Below are 21982 nucleotides of genomic sequence, written 5' to 3'. Positions count from 1 at the left end.
GACGTGGGTGCCCTGGGTGCAGGGGGCTGGCTCTCACGGGAGGGCTCTGAGGGCCCACCCCAAAGGTCAGGCCTGGCAGAGGCTGGGGGCCACCAAGCACCCGCTGCCTGCAGGCACTGCCCAGGCCTGGCGGGAGGGGCTGTCTTTTGGGCCCTGAGCAGCTGTGTGGCCCCAGACAGGTCACTGCCCCTCATCTGCAATGCGGAGGGCTTGGACTGGGCGCCCCTTAGGACCAGCCTGGCTTGCGCAGGTCGGGGACGGAGGCCGGGGGAGAGCTTGGACTGGGCGCCCCTTAGGACCAGCCTGGCTCCCGCAGATCAGGGACGGAGGCCGGGGGCAGAGAGGAACCGGGGCTGGTGCCTGGGAGCCCAGCCCGCTGCAGGTCTGAATCCTCACCTCTGAGGCTAGGCCTTTGCTGCCACTTCCCTGCCTGCGTGCTCCAGTCCCCGTGGGGCAGGAGCAGAGAGTGTGCAGCCAGCTAGGGCGCTGTCTGTGAGGCCCCTGTGCACCCCGAGGGACTCGGTGAGTGTTCGGGCTCAGTGGCTCAGTGCTGGGGCCCCAGCAGGCTTGACTGAGGAATGAGAGTGCGCCCTCTCCCCCTCACTATCCGGGAGACACAGGAAAAGTTGGATGCAGCCCAGAGCCCCTGCGACCTGTGTGTGTGAGCTGGTTCCACAGCACATGAGCCAGGGGCTGCGGGATGCCAGGCAGGCGCCGCCCAGCACTCGTGCAGAGCCTCTGGGGCTTGTCTGGCTGCAGGAGGGAGGGGAGGCCGGGCCTGGGGTCCCCAGACAGGGAGGAGAGGACCCAGGCACGGGGTCCTGCATGGGGGATTGGCCAGCAGGGGCACCTTCCTGGAGAGGCTGCAAGTCTCCTGTGCCAGGATCAGAGGCTTTGGCTGCAGGGAGGGGGCTGTGCAGCCCCGCCCCCACTCCTGCTCTGCAATGGTAGGGACCAAGACAGGGAGGACCGGGTGGGGGGTTGGAGGGATGCTCTGTGCTGCTTGGATCTCCTTGAGGTAGCTGCACTTCCACCACTTAACAGCGCTCTGTCCGAGATCTCATTTGGAAAAACAGAAGACAACACACGGAGGCTGAGAAGTCGTTTGGAAACCGCTGAGTTAGTGTATTGTAAAGCTAGCATAGTGCCTGGCACAGAGAAGAGAAATCAGCTGGCATTTATTTAGCCCTTACCATGGTCTCTGCACGGGGCTATGCAATTTGTCACTTTACTTATTTTTCATCTACTGGAAAGGCAGAGAGAGAGAGAGAGAGAGTGATTGATTCATTCCATCCACTGGTTCCCTCCCTGAATGCCTGCAACAGCCAGGGCTGGGCCATGCTGAAGCCAGGAGCTCGGAACTCCATCCTGGTCTCCCACGAGGATGGCAGGGACCCCCATATTTGAGCCATTATCTGCTGTCTCCCAGGGGCATTAGCAGGAAGCTGACTTGGAAACAGAGCAGCTGGGACTCAAACCTGCACCCCAGTGGGTGTTCTAAGTGGTGGCTTAACCCGCTGCACCACAACGCCCAGCCCGTCATACCCTGCTAACTGCATCCACTCATTGAACTTGGAGTAATCCCACCAAGCAGGTGCTGTGGTTTTCTAGCCTATAGGCGAGGAAACAGGGGCACGGGGAGGCAAAGCAGCTCGGCCAAGGTCAGGATATGAACTGGGGAGGCCAAAGTATGGCTGAAGGACCCGAGTCCCGTGTAAGCCAGCCCCCAGCACCCTGGGCGGTCTACATGCCGGGCCAGGTGTCCAAGGGCAGCCCTGAGCCAGCCCCGCCCTCCCTGGGAACCGGACATCCTGCTGCACACAGCGACTTGTGGCTCCCCCCACACCTTCATCTTCCGTGCTCCTGCGCTTTTGCACACGCAAGTCCACCTCACCAGAAATGCCTTCCTAAACCCCAACCACACGCCTGGCAAATGGCCAGTCTTCCTGCTGGACTGGGCTCAAAGTTCACGGCTGCGCAGCCTGCCCCAGCCCTACCGCCGTGCATTCTCCCCCTCTTCTTCCCCACCCACCCCTCTGAAGCTGCAGCCTCCCCCCTAGCACACAGTGGCTGCCAGGAAGTGTCTGCTAAGCCCGGTATGGACCAAGCGGGAGGGAAGGCAGGCGGGGGCGCAGGTGGGTCCTGAGCTAACCAGTGATGCTGGGTTGCAGAGCCTGAGCCCGCCCACCGTGGAAGCCTCCTTACCTGCAGGAGCCGGTCTGTGAGAATCCTTCCTCACCCAAGAGCTCTGAGTAGCTGCTCTGTCTGCCTGGGCAGAGGACAGGCCATTAGCTGGGACTTGTGGATCCCCGTGGGCCCTGCAAGGCACAGACCTGCAGCCCTTTTAGGAGAACTCGTTCTTTACAACTTTGACTGGGTCTGTGGTCTGTGGTCTCTGGTCTGGTCTGGTCTGGTCTGTCCATGCGCAACTGAGCAAGTCCAACGCTCAGTCTGCAGGTGGGTCAGGGTCCTGAGGCCCCAAGCACCCCTCACTCCCTTCTGTGCGCTCAGATTAGCTGCACACCCTGGCCACCTGGATGCCTGTGTAGCGAGAATAAATTCACACAGCTGATTTGCTAGGGAAATGAGGCCTCCTGGGAGCCAGAGCCCACAGGGCAGAGGGTCTGCAGCTCCCTGCCCTCCTGGGCACGGGGGCTCGCTCTCTCTCTCTCTCTCTTTTTTTTTTTAAAGATTTATTTATTTATTTGAAAGGGTTACACAGAGAGAGAAGGAGAGGCAGAGAGAGAGGGGTCTTCCATCTGCTTGTTCACTCCCCAATTGACCGGAGCTGCACCAATCCGAAGCCAGGAGCCAGGAGCTTCTTCCAGGTCTCCCACATGGGTGCAGGGGCCTAAGGACTTGGGCAATCTTCCACTGCTTTCCCAGGCCATAGCAGAGAGCTGGATCGGAAGAGGAGCAACCGGGACTCGAACTGGCGCTCAGGGGTTCTTGCACCACTGGCTGGGGGCCGAGAGCGGGACACAGATATTTGTGGGATGAATCAGCTGCTCTTCTGAGGCCGCCCTCATGCCAGGGGCTGTGCCCAGGCCTCTGTACCAAGTAGCTCATTTAAGCCTCACAACGGATGGAGGCAGGTGCTACTACTTTTTTTTTTTTTGACAGGCAGAATGGACAGTGAGAGAGAGAGACAGAAAGGTCTTCCTTTGCCGTTGGTTCACCCTCCAATGGCCACCGCGGCTGGCGCGCTGCGGCCGGTGCACCGCACTGATCCGATGGCAGGAGCCAGGTACTTCTCCTGGTCTCCCATGGGGTGCAGGGCCCAAGTACTTGGGTCATCCTCCACTGCACTCCCTGGCCACAGCAGAGAGCTGGCCTGGAAGAGGGGCAACCGGGACAGAATCCGGCGCCCCGACCGGGACTAGAACCTGGTGTGCCGGCGCCGCAAGGCGGAGGATTAGAGGTGCTACTATTTTACCCATTCTACAGATGATAAAATTGAGGCCCAAGGAGGCTGGGTGACCAGCCCAAGGGTACACAGCCCCTCCCTTGCTTTGGATCCACACCTTCACCCCGACTCCCGCCCAGTCCTCCCACCAGCTCCTGGCAGTATAGGAAGTGGGTGCAGGGCACCCTGTGGGAGTTCTCCAGGCGTGCATGGAGAGCCAGGACAGCCCTGGTCCTTCCCGGCCCCTGCCAGCCCTCAGCACTCGCCTGCTCTCAGCTGTAGTCCCCCAAGTACCCCCCTTCCCACCAGGCCACCTCCCCTCCAACGTGCCCTGGGTTTAGCAAGGCCCAAGCAGGGCTGCTCCATGCACTCCTGTCCTAGAGCCGGAGGGGCAGCCCTGGGCTGTGTAAAGCTGACCCCGACCACAGGACCTTGTGTCTGACCCACAAGGCCTCTCGGGGACCATGAGGGCCATGAGCCCTTTGCCCTGGTCCCGGTGTTTGTCCAAACCAGACACTGAATGTAACAGTCACATGTTAAAGGCGCTGGGGGCAGGGCCTTTGGGAGGGGGTAATTAGCCACCTGGCCTCGCTCTGCCTCGCCTGGGGGGTGGGTAGTGGCAGAGGGGCCCAGGGCCCAGGGGAGATGCTGATGCTGACCGCAGCGGCAGCTGCATTCCAAGAGGCAGGGACAAGTGCTGGTGACTGCTGGGAACAGCAAGAGGACTCTGAGCACAGAGACTGGAAGGAGCGGAGCCACCGGTGGCCTGGGCGCGGCGGAGGGAGCGAGCTCAGCCCTCCTGGCCGTGCCTCCGGCCACTGGACCCCTTCCAGGCAGGCAGTCAGGGCCCTTGCCAATCACTAGAACATCCTTCCTCTTGTATGGCCCAGAGAGGGTGGCGCTACAGCCGAGGGCGCACAGCACGCAGGCGCGCAAGCTGTCTTCCTCCTCAGGCAGCACTGTCTTCCTTGGGCCCCACAGACACCAGGGCAGCTGGATGCAACCCACCCCTTTCTGGGGAAACTGACCTGGAATGAGTCACTGGCTCTGTAGGGGGTTTGCCCAGAGGCCATGTGGCAGCAGGTTCATTGCCCAAATTTCCCCTTTTTCAGTAAACAGTGGCCACTTCCTCCTGGGTCAGCCACTTCCTCTGGTCACTGGGTTCCTGGGAGACTCGAGGGGGCAGGGGTGCCTCTGAGGGCATGGGGCAGACCCTCTGACACCAAGCACACCCATCGCTGACAAGCAGGGGGCATATCTGGGATGCATGAAGCTGACCCTGACCACAGGACCTTGGGTTTAACCCACGAGGCCTCGGGGACGATGATGTCAACGCGGCGTCTGCCCTGGTCTGGGTGTTTGTCCAAAACAGGCTGAAACGTGTTAAAGGCCCTTAGAGGTGGCCCCTCGGGAGGTGATCAGGAAACTGTGGCTTTACAGCAGGAGGGGGAGACCCGAGACAGGACCGTCAGTCCCCTGGGGTGCCCCTCGCACCTTGGGACCCTGCAGAGTCCCCACCAGCAAGAAGGTGGCTGCCGCCGCCGAACGTCTCCATCTTCAGAGTCAGGATCCAGACCAACCTTGGCTGTTTACAAAGGGCTCGGTCTGTGGTATTCAGTTATGGCAACAGGAAAGGCAGCAAGAGGGGCCGGCGTGTGGCGCAGCAGATTAATCAGTGGCTTGCAAAGCCAGCAGGCAGCCCACATCAGAGCACTGGGTCTTGAGTCCCGGCTGCCCTGTTCCCACCCAGCGCCCTGCTATGGCTTGGGAAAGCAGCAGAAGGTGGCCCAGGTGCTCGGGCCTCTGCCACCCATGGGAGACCCCAGTGGAGTTCTTGGCTCCTGGCTTTGGCCTGGCCCAGCCCTGGCCGTTGTGGCCAGTTGGAGAGCTCTCCTCTCTTACTGTTTCTCCCTCTCTTTCTTCTGTCACTCTGCCTTGCAGATAAATGAATACAATCTTAAAAGGAGAGACAGCTCTGGAATTTCCATGTAGGAGGCTTGGGGGGACCTGGTTTGCAGTGGTGGTGGTGGGGAGACTGAGGCTATGTTTGTTCAGCACTTTGCCTACTGCAAGATGGGGCGAGCGCTGAGTCGGGGCAAAGCCCCTGCAGCTCACCTTGAGACGGTTGGCAGAACAGAGGGGCCTGGGGGAGGTCGGGAGGGCCCCGAGGGTGTTGGGGTTGATTCTGAAGCCCCCAGGGAGGCCTGGAAGGCTCGGGTCACTTCCCACGGCTGGGTCAGCTGGGCAGAGACTCAGGGACCCCTGCCAAGGGGTTGCCACTGGCTCTGAGGCCTCCCTACTTCCTTTTTGATTGATTGATTGATTTTAAAGATTTATTTTATTTATTTAAAGACAGAGCTACAGAGAGAGGTAGAGACAGAGAGAGGTCTTCCATCTGCTGGTTCACTCCCCAGATGGCCGCAACAGCCGGAGCTGCGCCAATCCAAAGCCAGGAGCCAGGAGCTTCTTCCGGGTCTCCCACGCCGGTTCAGGGGCCCAAGGACTTGGGCCGTCTTCCACTGCTTTCCCAGGCCACAGCAGAGAGCTGGATCGGAAGTGGAGCAGCTGGGACTAGAATAAGCGCCCATATGGGATGCCGGCACCGCAGGCAGTAGCTTTACCCGTTACGCCACAGTGCAGGCCCCTACCTAATTCCACTCTCCCTGGGGTCCTGGGCTTGTGGCTGAGCAACCTCCCCAGGGAACCCCATTCTGGGCCTGGCCAGAGCCAGGTAGGGTCCAGGCCAGGGGGTTCCTCAGACAAAGGCTCAGAGCCCACACCAGCCAACCTTCAAGGGGCCTATGGAATATTTGCGGTCCAACAAAACCCAGGAAACCAAAATTGATAAAAATGTATATTTCACGAAGTGTCACATTACGGCATTAATCCTAAAAATGTTTTTACGTGAGTCAACCGTTTGGCACAGCGGTCGGGATGCTGGCGTCCCACACGGGAGATGTGGTCTGCACCCAGATTCGTGCCAAGCTGCACCCCGGGGGGCAGCAGGTGGTGGGTCAGGTGCTGGGTCCCTACCACCCACGTAGTAGACCCAGATGGAGCCCTGGGCTCCTGGCTTTGGCCTGGCCCAGCCCCAGCTGCTGTGGGCATCTGGGGAGTGACTTGGTGTCCAGCTTAGAAAATTCCATCTCTGTGTGTTTTCAAAGGCGCGAAACTGGCCTGATTCGGCCTCTCACCCAAGTAGCTCCCGTGACCCTTTTGCTCTGGGCAAGGTGTTTCTGTGGTGGCCTTTCTCCCTGCAACGTGACACCGGCGGCTGTCATTTTCACACCAGGAACAGGTAGGGGCGCACAGATGGAACAATCTGGAATTGTAGCGAAGCGCAATTTACACGGAGCTCAGAGCCGTCTTCCGCGGGTGCGCAGCTGGGCGTCGGGAAACGCATAGCCCCTGTCGTCCCGCACCCACCGAGAAACCGGGCGCCGCTGCGCCCCAGCCCCCAGCCTCGGAGAGCGCCCGGGGCGCGGCGGGGGCGTGGCCTGGGCCGAGGCGGGGGCGGGGCCTGGGCCTGGGCGGGCGGGGGCGGGACTACAAGTCCCAGGACGCCTTGCGCGCCCGCGGCCGTGCGGAGAGCGGGGCGACGGGAGGGGGCGCAGCGGCGGCGGCGCGCGGCGCAGAGGCGCGAGGCGCGGGGCCCGGGCGCCGGCTGTGGGCGCGCGGGCGGGCGATGCCGGGGCCCGGAGCCGGGGCCCGGGCAGAGGAGGGCGGCGAGGGCGCGGGCGGTGGGCGGGAGCCGGCGCGGCTGTGCGGCTACCTGCAGAAGCTGTCGGGCAAGGGCCCGCTGCGTGGCTACCGCAGCCGCTGGTTCGTGTTCGACGCGCGCCGCTGCTACCTCTACTACTTCAAGAGCCCGCAGGACGCGCTGCCTCTCGGCCACCTGGACATTGCCGACGCCTGCTTCAGCTACCAGGGCCCCGACGAGGCGGGCGAGGCGGGCGCCGAGCCGCCCACGCACTTCCAGGTGCACAGCGCGGGAGCTGTGACGGTGCTCAAGGTGGGGACGCGCGCCGCGGCCGCACGCCCTCACGTCCCGCCTGCCCCTCTCCTCCCCGCACCCGCCTGGTTCCGATCCCGGGCGCCCCGCACCCCAGACCCGCGACTTGCGGACCCCTCCCCCACCTCCCGTGCAAGCCCCCACCCCTCCCAGGCGCCTTTATCGGGAGGCTTGGCCGTCCAGCGGGCGTGGCGGTGCTGGCTGCCTCCCAGGGGGGTGTGGGGACTGCAGGTAGCTAGCTCCCCGAGTGGCCCCGCACCCAGTGCGAGGAACAGAGCGAGCTGTCCCGGCCCTCGCCGGGTGACCCCCGGCCCCTCCTCCGGGACACAACCCCAGCAAGTGGCCAGAGCCTGTTTGCTTCTCGTGCCGCCTTTGCTCATTTGGGGTTTTCCAGAATCTTCCAGCAGAGAGGCGCAGTGTGGGGGGAACGTCTGGAGACGCGAGGGACGGGTGCGAGGCCTCCCCCGTCTTGGGGAGCCCCGCCCGAGGGGGCTGCACCCCATCATCTTCCAGGGCCCGTCCTCCCTGGAGCAGCCGGGGTGCCGGCGGCCTCGCTCCCCGCCTGGCTCCCTGCGGGTTCCGTGAGTCTCCACCCTCGCTCCTCTGTCTCACTTCTCTTCCTTGTTGCGAGCTGGGCTTTCTCAGAGGGGCAGGGCAGGGCTGCCGCAGAGCCGGCCAAGTGGAGAGCGGAGCCGGCCAGCAGCACCCTGGCCCTGTGTACACAGGACTGTTCCCGGAGCCCTGGGCGCCAGCAGCAGCTGGAGCTGTTCCCCGAAACCTTTCTTGGAGCTCAGGGCACTCGGCTTCTGCCAGTGCGGCCAGGGTCTGGCTCGTAGAGGCCCCCGTGTCCCGGCCGGAGGGGTGCAGCCGGCCCGTGTGTGCCGAGGCGGGCGGCTCCACCCGGGCCTCCGTGGAGAGCGATTGTGTAAACGTGGGGCTGACCCCAGCCGGTCCCAGGGACTCCTCCTGGAACATGTGGAGCGGCCCTGAGTCAGATGGATTTCCTGTGGAATTGTTTGTTAAGAAAGAAAACAGAGCGTCCTGTTTCAGATTCTGTCAGATGACTGGAGAGCTCTCTTAAAAAAAAAAAAAAATCTGAGCGAAGAGGCAGCTGCGTAAGCGGCCACAGGCCTACCGTTGGGAGTGTGGCTGTAGCCTCAGACTCGAACTCGCCACTCAGGTCTGCGCTCAGCTGCGTGGCCGGGTTACGCGCCTCTCTGTCCCGCTTTCCTCTTTGTGGGGATCTCTGGGTGGGGGAGTGTGGCTGTAGCCTTAGACTCGAACTCGCCACCCAGGTCTGCGCTCAGCTGCATGGCCGGGTCACACACCTCTGTCCTGCTTTCCTCTTTGTGGGGATCTCTGGGTGGTTGTGGCATTCTGAAACGGTGTGGGAGTCGGCTGACGCACCCTAGGCCTGCGTGGCGGCCTCGTGCAAGGTTAGGCTGTGCCTTTGGTCAAATACGCAGTGTGTTTGTAGGATGGAATATTACGCAGTAGCGAACAGAAAGGACCCAGAGCCGTGTGTGTCCGTGTGGCTGACTCACAGACATCAGACTGAGCAAGAAATAGAAAGTCACGGAGCGAATCCATGGGTATCAGTGCTGTTTGAGCGCAGGTGGAGGTTATGTGAGTCGGGCTGCAGGTTGTAAGAGCACGTGCTGTGGCCGGCACCGCGGCTCACTAGGCTAATACTCCGCCCTGCGGCGCCAGCACACCGGGTTCTAGTCCCGGTCGGGGCACCGGATTCTGTCCCGGTTGCCCCTCTTCCAGGCCAGCTCTCTGCTGTGGCCAGGGAGTGCAGTGGAGGATGGCCCAAGTGCTTGGGCCCTGCACCCGCATGGGAGACCAGGAGGAGGCACCTGGTTCCTGCCTTCAGATTGGCGCAGCACGCTGGCCGTGGCGGCCATTTGGAGGGTGAACCAACAGAAGGAAGACCTTTCTCTCTCTCTCACTAACTCTGCCTGTCAAAAAAAAAAGAGTACATGCTGTGTAGACTGGGGAGAGCTGTAGGTGGGCGAGGGGCCCTGGACCCAGGGGGCAGTCACTTGTGACGGAAACGCAGCGTTGTGACGGGGGTGGGTGACCCGGGACCTCCACAGTGGCTTTGCCGTGTCTCTTACGCTGGGTGGTGGGTGCACGGTGTTTGTTATACTGTTCTGCTCGTCTTATTGTATGTTCAGAATATTTCTTTAAAGCAAAAAAAGAAAACATATGTTCTTAAATTTTTTAAAAACATTCAATTTATTTACAAGGCAGAGAGACCTCCCATCCAGGTTCACTCCCTAAATACCCACATCAGCCAGGGCTGGGCCAGGCCAAAGCCGGCATCCAGGATCTGGACCTCCTGTGTGGGTGGCAGGCATCCAACTACTTGAGCCCTCGCCGCCTCCCTGGGCGCGAATCAGCAGGAAGCGGGACTCTGGGGCAGGGCTGGGACTCGAGCCCAGGCCCTCCAGTGTGGGATGGGGGCGACTCGAGCAGGGTCCTAACCGCTGTGCCAAGCCGTGCGTTTATCCCGGCCTGCGTGAGAGTCACCGACCCCATGAGTATTCACGGGAAACATTTCACATGTAAAATTAAATTAGTCGTGGAGTAAGACGGAACGCCTGAGGCCGGGCGCCGGCTTTGCGGCAACCACAGCGAGGTCCCTGAGCGCGGGCACCAGGCGTGTTTTCAGGAGACCGGTTCCGTTCTCTCCGCACCATCGGAGTAAAGATTTTATGGTGATAAAGGTGGAGATTGGCATTTTATCTTCCTGTCACCTTTCAGATCTGAGAAATGATTGCCGGGCGCTTTCCGGCTTCCGTGTGGGGCAGCTCTGCCCCAGGGAGACCCTGTTCTCCCAGGAGGGCGGGACGATGGGGAGGCCGTGGCCCCGGCCCTACTGCAGCTGGCTGCGTGGCATCTGCCAGTACCGTTCCTTTTAACAGACGAGTTAAAAACAAAAGGAAAAAATCAGCAATTTGCGTCTTGTGTTATCATATGTTTCTTATTTTAAAGCGTCTCTCAGACTTCTCGGAGGAGCTGTGGTCTGTTGGCCTTTTCCAAAGCGTTTTATTGCTTGAGTCTTAGTGAAAGCTGATCCTGGTGTTTCTTGGTGAACTGCTCTCCGCGATCCGCTCCAGGCCCTGTTCCACAGATGAGGAGTGGACGCCAGCGCGGGTGGGGTTTGCCGGGGACGGTGAAGCTAAGCGGAGACTGAAACAGAGGCTCGGGGCCAGCGAGGGTGGGAGTGTGAAGGGTCTCCTTGCCTTTTCTGCTCTGACAGATCTGCCTTGTTTTTTTAATTTATTTTTATTTGCTTTTTAATTTGAAAGGCAGAGAGAATTAGCCAGACGTAACTGCCATCCACTGGTTCACTCCCAGATGTCCCCCGTGGCTGGAGCTGGGACACAGTCAGTTCTCCGTCACCTGCCGCCCCTCGGGGTCTGCAGCACAGGAAGCTGGAGCTGGGTGTGGAACCGGGACTTGAACCCAGGCACCCTGACGGGGGGGGGGGCATCCCCGCCGGCACCTGCACCCAGTGCCCGGCGCTTCCTGTCTTCGCTGTGGCCGTCAGTTGTCCACACAGTAAGCACGCACCAGGAACGTTTTTGGAAATTGCTGCAAAGATCTGGGAGAAGATGATCGCGCGCACGTGTGTGTGTATGTGTGTGTGTGGTGCAGGCGTCCTGTCACCCAGCTGGAGTTGGAGGTGTGGAATACTTCCCGAGTAAGCTGGCACTTGGGTGACTGCGCCTCCAGACCTGTGCCATCCCTGGAGTGAGTGGCGTCAGCCTGCTGGCCGCTGACTCAGCCCCTCCCTCTGCTCCCTTTCTCCTAGTCATCCGGTGCTCACGTGGACGCGTGTGTTGGTTCCAAGTCCCACGTAACTGGACAGCTGTGCGCCCCTGTTCTCATGCCCCTTTTGTGTGGTGTGGGAACTGTGTTCAGCTGGGTGAGAGCCATGTGTCGGCTCCGGTGTGCTGCCGGTTAGGAGCACACTAGATGTGGCGAGCCGGCCGTCCAGGTTAGCGGCCCTGCTGATCCGCCCGGCCCTCGGGCAGCAGCTCAGCGGTCTGGAAGCAGTGTTTAAGTCAAGTTCTGGAGACTTCGCTTGTCATGGGGTCGCTGGAGCTTGCTGGTCAGCAAGCTCCAGAAAGGAGCAGGGACGCCCCCCACCCCCGCCTGCCGTGGTACCGTGGTGACGTTCCATCTCCCCCCGTCTTGCACACGGGCCTCAGCCGGGGCAGTCTCTGTCCTGCTCTGTGCCCCAGAGCGCAGGCTCACCAGGGGTGCTGTTTGTACCCTCAGCTCCCAGAACAGCGCTGTGCAGGGAAGCTGTGCCTGGGCCGAATGTCTGTGCCCCCCCACCCCCCTGCCCCATGCTGAAGCACTCACTCAGAGTACAGGGATTTGGGGGTGGAGTCTGGGGGGTTAATTAGCCCCTATGTGGCGTCTCCAGGAGTGGGATTGGCGCTTCTATGAAGAGACCCAGAGTGATCGCTCTCTCTGGCTGTGAGCATGCAGCAAAAAGGCAGCTGTCTGCAAACCGGGACGCATGCCTGCCCTGGGAACCGGTGCACAGCGCCTGGGGCTGGGACGGCCCGCCCTTCATAACCATGAGCAGGAGAGGACTGGGTGTCAGCTGCCAGGGCTGCGTGTGGGCGTGCCGAGACGAGGCACCAGGGAGGTGTTTGCTGAATGAATGAATGAACGAGCGACTAGAAGGGGGTCCCCTGTGAGCACCGGCATCGGCTGCTGTGTGAGCTGTCAGCCTTTAGAACCCCAGCGTGTGGATGTGTTATGTGACGTTTGTGTCCCCGTCAAAGGTGGCCGCCATTCAGTAAATGCCACTGAATGTCATGGGGCCCAGCCCTTTCTGGCCTCTCTGTGCTTCATGCTCACCGTGTGGACCCTGAGCGCACTGTTGGAGCAGCTGCGCGCCCGATGCAAGGTCTGCGTGTGAGTTGCCACGCAGGCGCAGTCTCAGTCCCCTGCCACCGCAGCGCCGCAACACCTGGAGGCGCCGCGGGCCAAGCCTCTGCCTGTGACGCCAGCACCCCACGTGGGCGCCGGTTCGTGTCCTGACTGCTCCACTTCCAGTCCAGCTCCCTGCTGATGGTCTGGAACAGCCATGGAAGACGGCCCAAGTGCTTGGGCTCCTGCACCCTCGTGGGGGACCAGATGACGCTCCTGGCTTCAGCCTGGCCCAGTGCTGGCTGTTGTGGCCCTCTGGGGGAGTGAACCAGTGCATAGAAGAGCTCTCTCTCTCTCTCTAGCTCTGCCTTTGAAGTAAATAAAAAAACTTCATAAATAAAAAGCAACAAGTGTGGCTGCACTCCAGTGTTTACATATAGACTCTGAAATTTGGATTCCATGTAATTTTCATATCAGATATTTTATCCTTTTGGCTTTTTCAACCATTTAAAATTGTTAAACCATTTTTCATGCATAGGCAGTACAGAGAAAAGCAGGGGGCTGGATGTGACCCTTGGCAGTGGGTCACTGGCTTCCCGGGTTCTAGGAAGGCTACAGGAACGTCTCATTCCTTCCTCTGCTCTCTCAGTGTGGGTGCTCGGGTGCTGGGGCTGCAGACAGGGCGAGACACCGGGCCCATCCTCATGGAGCTCGGCAGTGGGGAGACAGACACCAGTTAAAAGCACAGTGGAGCCCGGACAGGGTGGAAGTGCGAAAAGAAACAGGTCCAATGCATGCATAACAGGGCGTCTTGATGTCCTTTAGGGCTGGGGGAAGGCTAGGGAGGACCCCACTGAGGAAGTGACACTTGAGCTGTGATGTTGTAAAGGCTGAGTCGTGCGAACCGTGGGAGTGGAGGGGAAGTGGGGGCTGCAGGGAGAGGAAATGGCCGGAGCAGAGGCCCCTGGCTGGGAGGCTGGGTGGCTGGGTGTGGACGCAGTGGCAGCTGGCACCGAGGGGTGCAGGGGACGATGCCTGTGGAAGGGCAGACCTGGCCTCTCTCTGCAGGACGTGGGCCCGGGCAGGATCCTGGTCTTTTCCTTTTTATTTATTTATTTATTTTTATTTTTGACAGAGTGGACAGTGAGAGAGAAAGAGAGAGAGAGAAAGGTCTTCCTTTGCCGTTGGTTCACCCTCCAGTGGCCGCCGTGGCCGGTGCGCTGTGGCTGGCGTATCGCGCTGATCCGATGGCAGGAGCCAGGTGCTTCTCCTGGTCTCCCATGGGATGCAGGGCCCAAGCACTTGGTCCATCCTCCACTGCACTCCCTGGCCACAGCAGAGAGCTGGCCTGGAAGAGGGGCAACCGGGACAGAATCCGGCGCCCCGACCAGGACTAGAACCTGGTGTGCCGGCGCTGCTAGGCAGAGGATTAGCCTATTGAGCCGCGGCGCCTGCCAAAGTGATCTTTTCCTAAGAGCTGTAGGAATCAGTGAAGAGTTTTAGACCGCAAAGAGACTGATAGGTTTTTGTCCGTTTCCTCCCCCAAGCCTAGTGTCCCAGTCTGTTTGGGTTGCGGTAACAGAGGACCCGAGGCTGGGCAGCTGATAAACGTGGACAGCCAGCGCCCGCAGCCTGGAGGCTGAGCAGTGCACGATGAGGTTCCCGTGTCCGCTTTGCAGAGGGTGCCTCCCAGCTGCGCCCCTGTGGTGGGAGGGGCGGGCCAGCTCCCACAGTCTCTGTGATGAGTGCACCCCGCTCGCTCCCTCCTCTCCGCTTCTCCACCTCTTCGTGTGTCACCCTGAGAGCTGGAATGCAGCGTGTGGCTTTCACGTTCAGAGCCTGGCACCGACGGTTCAGCAACGGGTCGTCTTCGCGCTAAGCCGTGATCCAGGGTGGTCTCTAGTGGGCATTGAGGTTGGAAGTTTTGATGTTACGCGCTCCTCTCGTGTGTGTGCCTCTTGCCTGTTTCCTTCCCCTTTGGAGAGGGCCGTTTCTTGAGAAATGGAGGGAGGGGCCGAGGGGCAGCAGCTCCCATCTCTCAGAGGTTTCCTCGAGGGGACGGGCACCCCTCGGCCACTGGCTTGCCACCTTCCCACCTCCGGGTGGGCAGACAGCGAGCAGTCGGTCCCCTGTGACAAGAGGGGACCTAGCCGTGTGGACATGATCTCAGATGTCGGGGGGAGGCTGGCGTGGGGGTTCCCGGTGGGACAGAGGGGTGTGGTGGGAGGCCAGTGGTGTTGCAGCTTCGTTGCTCTCATGGAGCGTGTGCAGAATGGAAATGATGGCTGTGGAGCGGGGAGACTCCCAAGCAGCGGCTGGTACGTGCCCTCCAGGAGCACGCTCGGGGTGGACGCCCCAGGCACCTGTGTGTGCCGAATGCCAGGCCTTCTGCGGGACGGGAGGTGAGAGGGTCGCTGGGGAGCCTGCAGTGTTCACTGTCGACCAAAAGCATCTTGGGAAACCCGGAGTCGGTGACTACAGGGTCTGGGTGTTCCCTGAGGGGGACCTCGTCCTGACGCCGTGTCCCAGGGTGTCGGCTCCCGAGGGCAGAGGGCCCTCTGTGCTTCTCCATGGCTCTTGCCTGCAGGGATGCCAGCTGCCTGGCGGATGTTTGGGATATGTTTGTTGGTGAAATGAATGCTTTGAGCCCTGTCCACGTGGAGAGGGAGGGGGAGAACGTGGGTGCTGTCACTCATTCCACAGTCTAGGCAGCCTTGCAGTGTCCGTGTATTGAGGGAGTGTGTCTGAGCACCCACTGTGTTCTAGGCAGCCTGCTTCTTGCCGCAGATGCAACAGTAACATTTTCCATTGACTTAAGAAACAGTTGTGCAATGTTGAGACTTTACCCTGATACAATCAAGGGATTTCAGGAGGTGTTTTTTTTTTTTTTTTTTTAAACGATTTATTTACTCATTTGAAAGAGTTACACAGAGAGAGAGGTCTTCCATCTGCTGGTTCACTCTCCAGTTGGACTCAACAGCCTGAGCTGGGCTGATCCAAAGCCAGGAGCCAGGAGCTTCTTTCAGGTCTCCCATGCGGGTGCAGGGGCCCAAACACTTGGGGCCATCTTCCACTGCTTTCCCAGGCCATGGGAGAGAGGTGGATCAGAAGTGGAGCAGCCGGGACTAGAACCGGTGCTCATATGGGATGCCGGCACTGCAGGCGGCGGCTTTACCTGCTACACCACAGCCCGGCCCCTCAAGAGCTCTTTAATAAAAAAGCAAGCAAAACCCACTTAGGAGAGGGACCGTGTTGTCTGGCACAGAGCTGAGTGCCAGAGGTCTGAGAATGTTTGTGCTTCTGAGTGGGGCCTGGCGTGTTGCCAAGGCGGGTGAAGGGGCAGGGCATCCTGAAGGTAAATGCCGACTGGGACTCAGGCCAGAAGCCCACGGTCTCTGCCACGGTTTCTCGGAGCGCTGCAGGGTCAGAGAGACTGACGGCGTGGCCGAGTATCAGGAAAACTTGCAGGAGCGTGGCCGCTCAGAGCCGTCGCTCCTCCTAGTGTGCAGGTGTGTCCCCAGTGTTCGCATGGCTTTGCACACTCCCCCGGTGGCTTAGTGTTCATGGGGGAGCAGAGGTTGACTGTGGAGGGGACAGGTCACTGGGAGGTGGGGCATTTGAGGGCTGAGATCCTGTGTGGCCCCTCTGCTGCCCCAGTCCTGTCCCAGGGCCGGCGCTGCTGGGCTGAGGGGGCTTCCTAGAGTGGAGGTCCGGCAAGCACTCGTCCGCCTGTGTTGGCTGGCAGGCCCGGCAGCAGACTGGAGGGGCAGGCCGGTGCTATCAGAGATGTTGATCTTGGATTATGGGAATTACTTCTAGGCAGAGAGCCCAGTCTTCATTTCCCCTTCCCGGCGCTCTGATGGGCAGGGGAGCCTGTGCCTGCAGGCCGGGTGGCTGGCTTTGTGCACGGGATGCGGCCAGCCAGCTGTTCACCTCCTTGACTTGGTTAAGCACAGCCCCGCTGGGCCTCTCGCGGGAGTCGACTGCTGCCTGTGGCCCCAGGGAGCCTGCCTGAGCCTCTCCTGTGCTGCCGTCCGGCGTCAGAGCTGGAGGGGCCCTCGGGGGTCAGCCTGCCCTGCTGCCAAGAGTTTACCGGAGACACCGAGTCCAGCAGCCGGTTGGTGGCGGCTCTGGCTTAGTGCTTGCAGACACGTGAGCAGTATCTTAGCACTGTAAACCCCGCGGTTTGATGAGCCCCGTTTCCTGTGTCTGCCTGGGTCTCTGAGCGGAAGCAGGCCTGTGCTTTTCCCTGATTGTGGCTCACGGATACTCAGATCCTGGGCGTGACTGTTCTGTGTTGGGTGCAGGTGTGGGAAGTCTGCCGTGGGAAGGCTGGAACTGAACGAGGTGACTTGTGGGGAGAGCCTGGTGTCCCTCTGCCGAGGCCACCTCTTCCCAGGTGCAGGCACTGGCAGAGGGACACAGGCCCGTGGCTGATGCCCGTGTTTGCTCTCTGCTCTGGGATCCCTGCCCTCGGGCCCCAGAAGGGAGCGCGCTGTGAGCCGTAGCCTGATGGCAGCTCCTGCAGCTGTCTCGGTGCCCTGTCCCCGCTGGCTGGCCTGCCAGGCCGACCTGCTTCCGTCTTTGCCCTTTGACGGGAGGCAGCGCCCTCGAAACCGTGGCTCTCGAATGCAGTGTGGGAGACGCCTCCCGGGTGCGGTCACAGATGGAGCGTAGGGCGCCACCGCGGGGGGATGGGGCAGGACTCAGGATGCACGTGCCTGCCCGCACAGCTGCCGTGGCCTCTCCTAGAGCCGTGGTGCTGTCCTCCGGGCCCTGGATGGCTGTTCTTAGACTGAAGGGAGGCCCCCGCCCCCATTGCACAGAGGCTGTCTAGGTGGACTGGAACCACTGAGCCGTCTGTGGGCCGTGCAGCGCGAGCCTTCTCCTCTGTGGTTTGCAGCAGCCGTGTCTGCTTTGCATTCTGAGTTTCTATGCTCGGGGGCAGCGGTGTGGGGCCAGATTCTCGGTCAGCCGTGAAGTGTCTGCCCCACCCCACCCCCCACGCTGATTTTAGAGGCTGGCAGAGACCACATGCTGGGGGTGCCCGTGGGCACTGGGGGGAAGCACTTGGAGGGCAGCAGCATTGCCTGGCATCGTTGGGGTTCCTGAGAGGGTGAGTTTGTATTTCATTAATTGAAAGGCAGAAAGAGGGGGGGGGGGGAACCGAGATCTCCCATCTCTGGTTCATTCACCAGATGCCTGCTGGAGTTAGCTCAGTTCGGGCATCTCTTGTGGGTGTTGGGAATCCGAGTACCTGAGCCACCCCTGCCGCCTCCCAGGGAGTTGCAGCCTGCAGGCAGAGCCGGGACTTGAACCCAGGTGCTCCAGTGTGGGATGTGGCTGTCTTAAATGCTAGACTAAAGTGCCTGTTTGCAAAGATTTTTTTTAGTATCAGGAAAAAGAAGGGAGTCAGGAGGAGCCAAGTCGGGACCATGAGGTGGGTGCCTGATGACTTCCACCAGACGCTGCGGATGGAGCAGGGCTCCAGGGAGGCGTTCCCTGGGCGTTCTTCAGCCACAGCTCTGAGTGACTCTCTCAGAACACTCCCATGTCGGAAGTTGTAGCTTCCTGGCTCCGGGGAGATCGTGAGCGTCCCCAGGCACTGGTGCAGGGACCCTTGCAGAGACCCTCCCTCCTGTAGGTAGCAGAACATTGCCTTGATTGTGCTCTGTCTTCCACGCAGTTCTGGGAAAGCCAGGTTTCACCTCCCGTCAATAATTCTCTTCTAGAAGAGATGCTTCAGAGTTTTTAAAAATTTATTTTTTATTTTATTTTTTAAAGATTTATTTATGTATTTGAAAATCAGAGTTACACAGAGAGGAGAGGCAGAGAGAGAGAGAGAGAGAGAGAGAGAGAGAGAGGTCTTCCATCCACTTGTTCACTCCTCAGTAGCTGCAGTGGCCAGAGCTGCACCGATCCGGAGCCAGGAGCTTCTTCCAAATCTCCCAGGCAGGTGCAGGGCCCAAAGACTTGGGCCATCTTCTACTGCTTTCCCAGGCCACAGCAGAGAGCTGGAAAGTGGAGCTGCTGGGACTCGAACCAGCGCCCACATGGAATGCCGGCACTGTAGGTGATGGCTTTGCCTGCTACGCCACAGCGCCGGCCCCTAAAATTTTTTTCATTTTAAGATTTATTTATTTAAAAGGCAGAGTTACAGAGAGAGAGGGAGAGGCAGAGAAATCTTCCATCTGCTGGTTCACTCCCCAAATGGCTGCAAAGGTTGGAGCTGAGCCAGTCTGAAGCCAGGAGCCAGGAGCTTCCTCCGGGTCTCCCACACTGGTGCAGGAGCCCAAGGACTTGGGCCATCTTCCACGGCTTTCCCAGGCCACAGCAGAGAGCTGGATCGGAAGTGGGGCAGCCGGGTCTCGAACCAGCGCCCTTATTGGATGTCGGCATTGCAAGCAGCGGCTTTAGCTGCTGTGCCACCGCGCCGGCCCCAGCGCTCCCTCTCCTGATCCCACTTGTTTGAAGTTGCATTGAGAGCGCTGCTGTCGTCTGACGCTGGTCTGGGTGCAGAGTTTGCTCCACCAGAACTGTGTCCGCTGAGCCAGCTGGGACATCCCTGGTGCGGCTGTCCTGGCTGCTGTCAGTCATCAGTTCTCTTCCGTTAGGGAACAGACAAAACTAACTTTCCTCCACGATGGCCGGGGGTGGTCCGCCACTGTGCGCTTCCGCTTCAGCATCCGATCATCACCTCCTGAGAGGAGGTGCCGTCTGTGAACTGCTGATTCCTCCAGGACGTTGTGCCCACACACTTCTCACAGAGCGGCAGGGCTGCACCACTCTTCCACCAGCCCTCACCGTCGATCTGCTGTTTCTTCCTGTGTCTGTCTCAGCAGAATTCACGTTGGTCTCCCGGGGGCTCTCGTCCCTCCTGGTGCATCCAGCTGGAGCCTGTTCATCCTTGTTGCGATAAGTTAGTAGGAGCTGACTTTGCTGCAGAAATTCTTTTTTGAAAACCATGCATGGTTTTTTCACACTCTGCATTCTTCCTGCACTTTTCAAGACCCCGGCTGTGGGGGACCCACCTGACACTCCCCCGAGACGCCAGCTCATCCTTAGGAGACTCCTGGGACTCTGCACGGCTCCCCCGGCACGGGAGGCAGGCTCCTGGAACCAGCCCGCCCCCAGATCTCTGCTAGGTGGACCTGGGAGGTGCAGACCTCCCAGCCCCAGTCCCCAACTTCACTTTAAACATCAGGCGAGAGTGACTCGGTGGTGTGTGATGTGGGGAGGCCACTGCACAGAGGTGGGGCAGCACCACAGGCGTTTTAGTTGTCCTGGATCGTGCAGCGTGGTGCTGATAGGGAGCCACAGGGACGGAGGCCTGGGGACACTTGCAAGCTGCGTATTCCCTCTCTCTGAGCTGAGGGTGTGTGGACAACAGGCCCGGAGCCCTCCTGGTCCTCGCCTCCCCTGGTGGGTGGCCCTCTGCTTGGCCCCCTGTCCGGCCGCCTCCCCTCACTTCCTTTGTACCGTGTGGGGCTCTCCCCTCCTAGTCCTTTCTCCTTAGTTGCTAACCTCTATGAAACGGTTAACAGCTGGCAAAGATGCTCCCTGAAGGCCTAAAGAAACAGCCTTTCTCTTGGGGTGTTTGGTTTTTAAAAGGGGTGCTTGAGCACTGATGGTGGCAGGAGCCCTCAGTGCCACCTCCCAGAGGGGCGGGGAGCGTGGCCTTCCCAGGAAGGGCCCCCAGCTCCACTCGGACTCCACAGGATGGTGGGCTTGGGCGTGGGCTCAGCCACTGACAGGTGATAGTGGGGTGGGCATCTAGCCTAATGGTTAAGTTCCTGGGCCCAATCCTTGCTCTGGCTCCTGCCAGTGCAGACTGTGGGAGGCAGCCGGGAGAACTCAAGTAATTGACTCCCCCTCCTGGGAGACCTGGATTGACTTCTGGGTCCTGGGTCCTGGCGCCGTCTGCTGTGGGCATCTGGGGAGTGAACCAGCAGACGGGAGCGCACGCTCGCTCTGCCTCTCAAATACAGGAATGCGTTACGGAGACGAGGACTCAGGATTGCTTTAGTGGTGTGACATGAAGCCGACAGTCTTGGAGAGCGCATTCGGTCTCCCAGGGGACCGGGAGGGCTTTGCCTTCCCACACTCTCGGTGGGCTGAAAGTGGAGACTTCGAAATCTTCCCAGGGAACAAAGACACATTTTCATAATGCTGAGCCAGATCCCTGGGGATCATTTCCAGGCTTATGATTTTGAAACAGTCAAAGGAAAATTTGGAGCCTAAAGTTATTTGCCAGAGTTGGGGTTGTCGTCCATTTTTCACCTGAAGTTTATTTTGCGTTGTCAGGATGGTCGTGGCAGTCTTGGGCTTTTTATTGCTTTATGAGAGAATTGCTTGAGACATTTCTTGGAAATCCAGAAATACTTCCTCAAGTTTCCGAAGCACGAATTCCTTCATTGTGAGTAGCTGTTGGCATCCTTTTCAGAAACACACTGGGGTAACGCCGTCCATGCGGCTGAACTCATGTTCTGCGAGGCTGCAGACGGAGCCCCTCTGTTTATCCTTATTGTGGCCCTTTGTGACTTCAGTTATGGCTTTGCAGGACCTACCCTTAATAGTGACCCTCTCGCTGTCCAGTGACCCCGTGGGGACCCCCAGACTCGACGTCCAGACCCCTTCTGCACTGGGTTTTCAAGTGAGCTTTGGCTGGTCGAGGTCATCGGTGTGGCAGTATTTTAGGGAAACCATGTAGGAACTTCTGATTCCTGCTGAAATGCTGAAAAGAGATTTTTGTCCGCAACTCGTCTTCCCCTTGACAGAGTCACACAGACCAAGGCTGAATTGTGACTGTGCCAGCTGGCGGCTGTGAGCTCTCTGGTAACTGGTGGTGTGGATGGTGATACTCACTGGGTCCTTACTGTGTGCCAAGCTCTCTTTTTAAAAAATGTACTATTTATTTGAGAGACAGAGGGACAGACAGAACTCCCCACCCATGGTTCGCTCCCCAAATGCCTGCAACAGCTGGGACTAGGGCAGGCCAAAGCTGGGAACACAATCCGGCTCTCCCGTGTGGTGGCCAGGACTTGAGCCATCAGTGTTGCCTCGAAGGGTCTACACTGGTGGAACCCAGGCCCTCTGCAGCAGGAGGTGGGGGCCTAACCGAGGCCTTCACTGCCAGGTCAAAGCCTCCCACCCCCAGCGCTCTCTGAGCCTTGCGGATGCCGGCACAATGACACCAGCAAGCGACCCCCATTGGATTTCTCCCTTGTCAGAGAGGAGTTGAGGCCTGGCCAAGCTGCTGTCGAGCGGCAGAGCAGGGATTTGAACCCATGGATCCAGGGTCTGAGGGCCAGCAGGTGGTAACTCTTTGGGGGAATTGTTGTGGGGTGAAACGCAAGTGTGTACAGAATCTAAGTGCAGTGCGTGTTTAATTGGTGACTTCCTGATATGCAAATATGGGTTATGGAAGAGGCTGCAGTTTTATTCCAGTTTTATGGAGTAGGTGGATATATGTGCTGATGGGCCAAGAAGTGTTTGGTAGGAAGTACATCAGAGTGTTGCTAAAGGGTGATTCTGGTGATGTGGTTATGTGCATTTTCTCTGTTCTCCAAATCCTGTATAGCTTGTGTGGGGGCATCATTTCAAATAAGAGTCTAAGGTACATTTTATATATACACACACACACATATATATATATATGTATAATT

The 21982-nt window shown here is 59.5% G+C and overlaps 1 protein-coding gene across 2 annotated transcripts in view; it reads left to right on the top strand.

Annotated features, from left to right (window-relative positions):
• Positions 1 to 7029: 7029 nt before the first annotated feature.
• The window catches only part of TBC1D2B (TBC1 domain family member 2B), a 62669-nt gene continuing 47716 nt past the window's right edge, over positions 7030 to 21982 (top strand). Inside the window, exon 1 of one of the 2 annotated variants that reach the window (XM_051834568.3) lies at positions 7030 to 7418. In XM_051834568.3, coding sequence (XP_051690528.2) covers positions 7092 to 7418 — 327 coding nt within the window. In that variant the 5' untranslated portion in view covers positions 7030 to 7091. The remainder of the gene's footprint in view (positions 7419 to 21982) is intronic. The other variant, XM_089310786.1, reaches the window with a different exon arrangement.

This window comes from Oryctolagus cuniculus, chromosome 12 (genome assembly GCF_051225735.1).
Source record: "Oryctolagus cuniculus isolate XC-2025 breed Fujian yellow rabbit chromosome 12, ASM5122573v1, whole genome shotgun sequence".
Classification (NCBI taxonomy): domain Eukaryota; kingdom Metazoa; phylum Chordata; class Mammalia; order Lagomorpha; family Leporidae; genus Oryctolagus; species Oryctolagus cuniculus.
The sequence above is the reverse complement of the archived record's forward strand: the minus strand, read 5'-3'. Positions and strand labels throughout refer to the sequence as shown.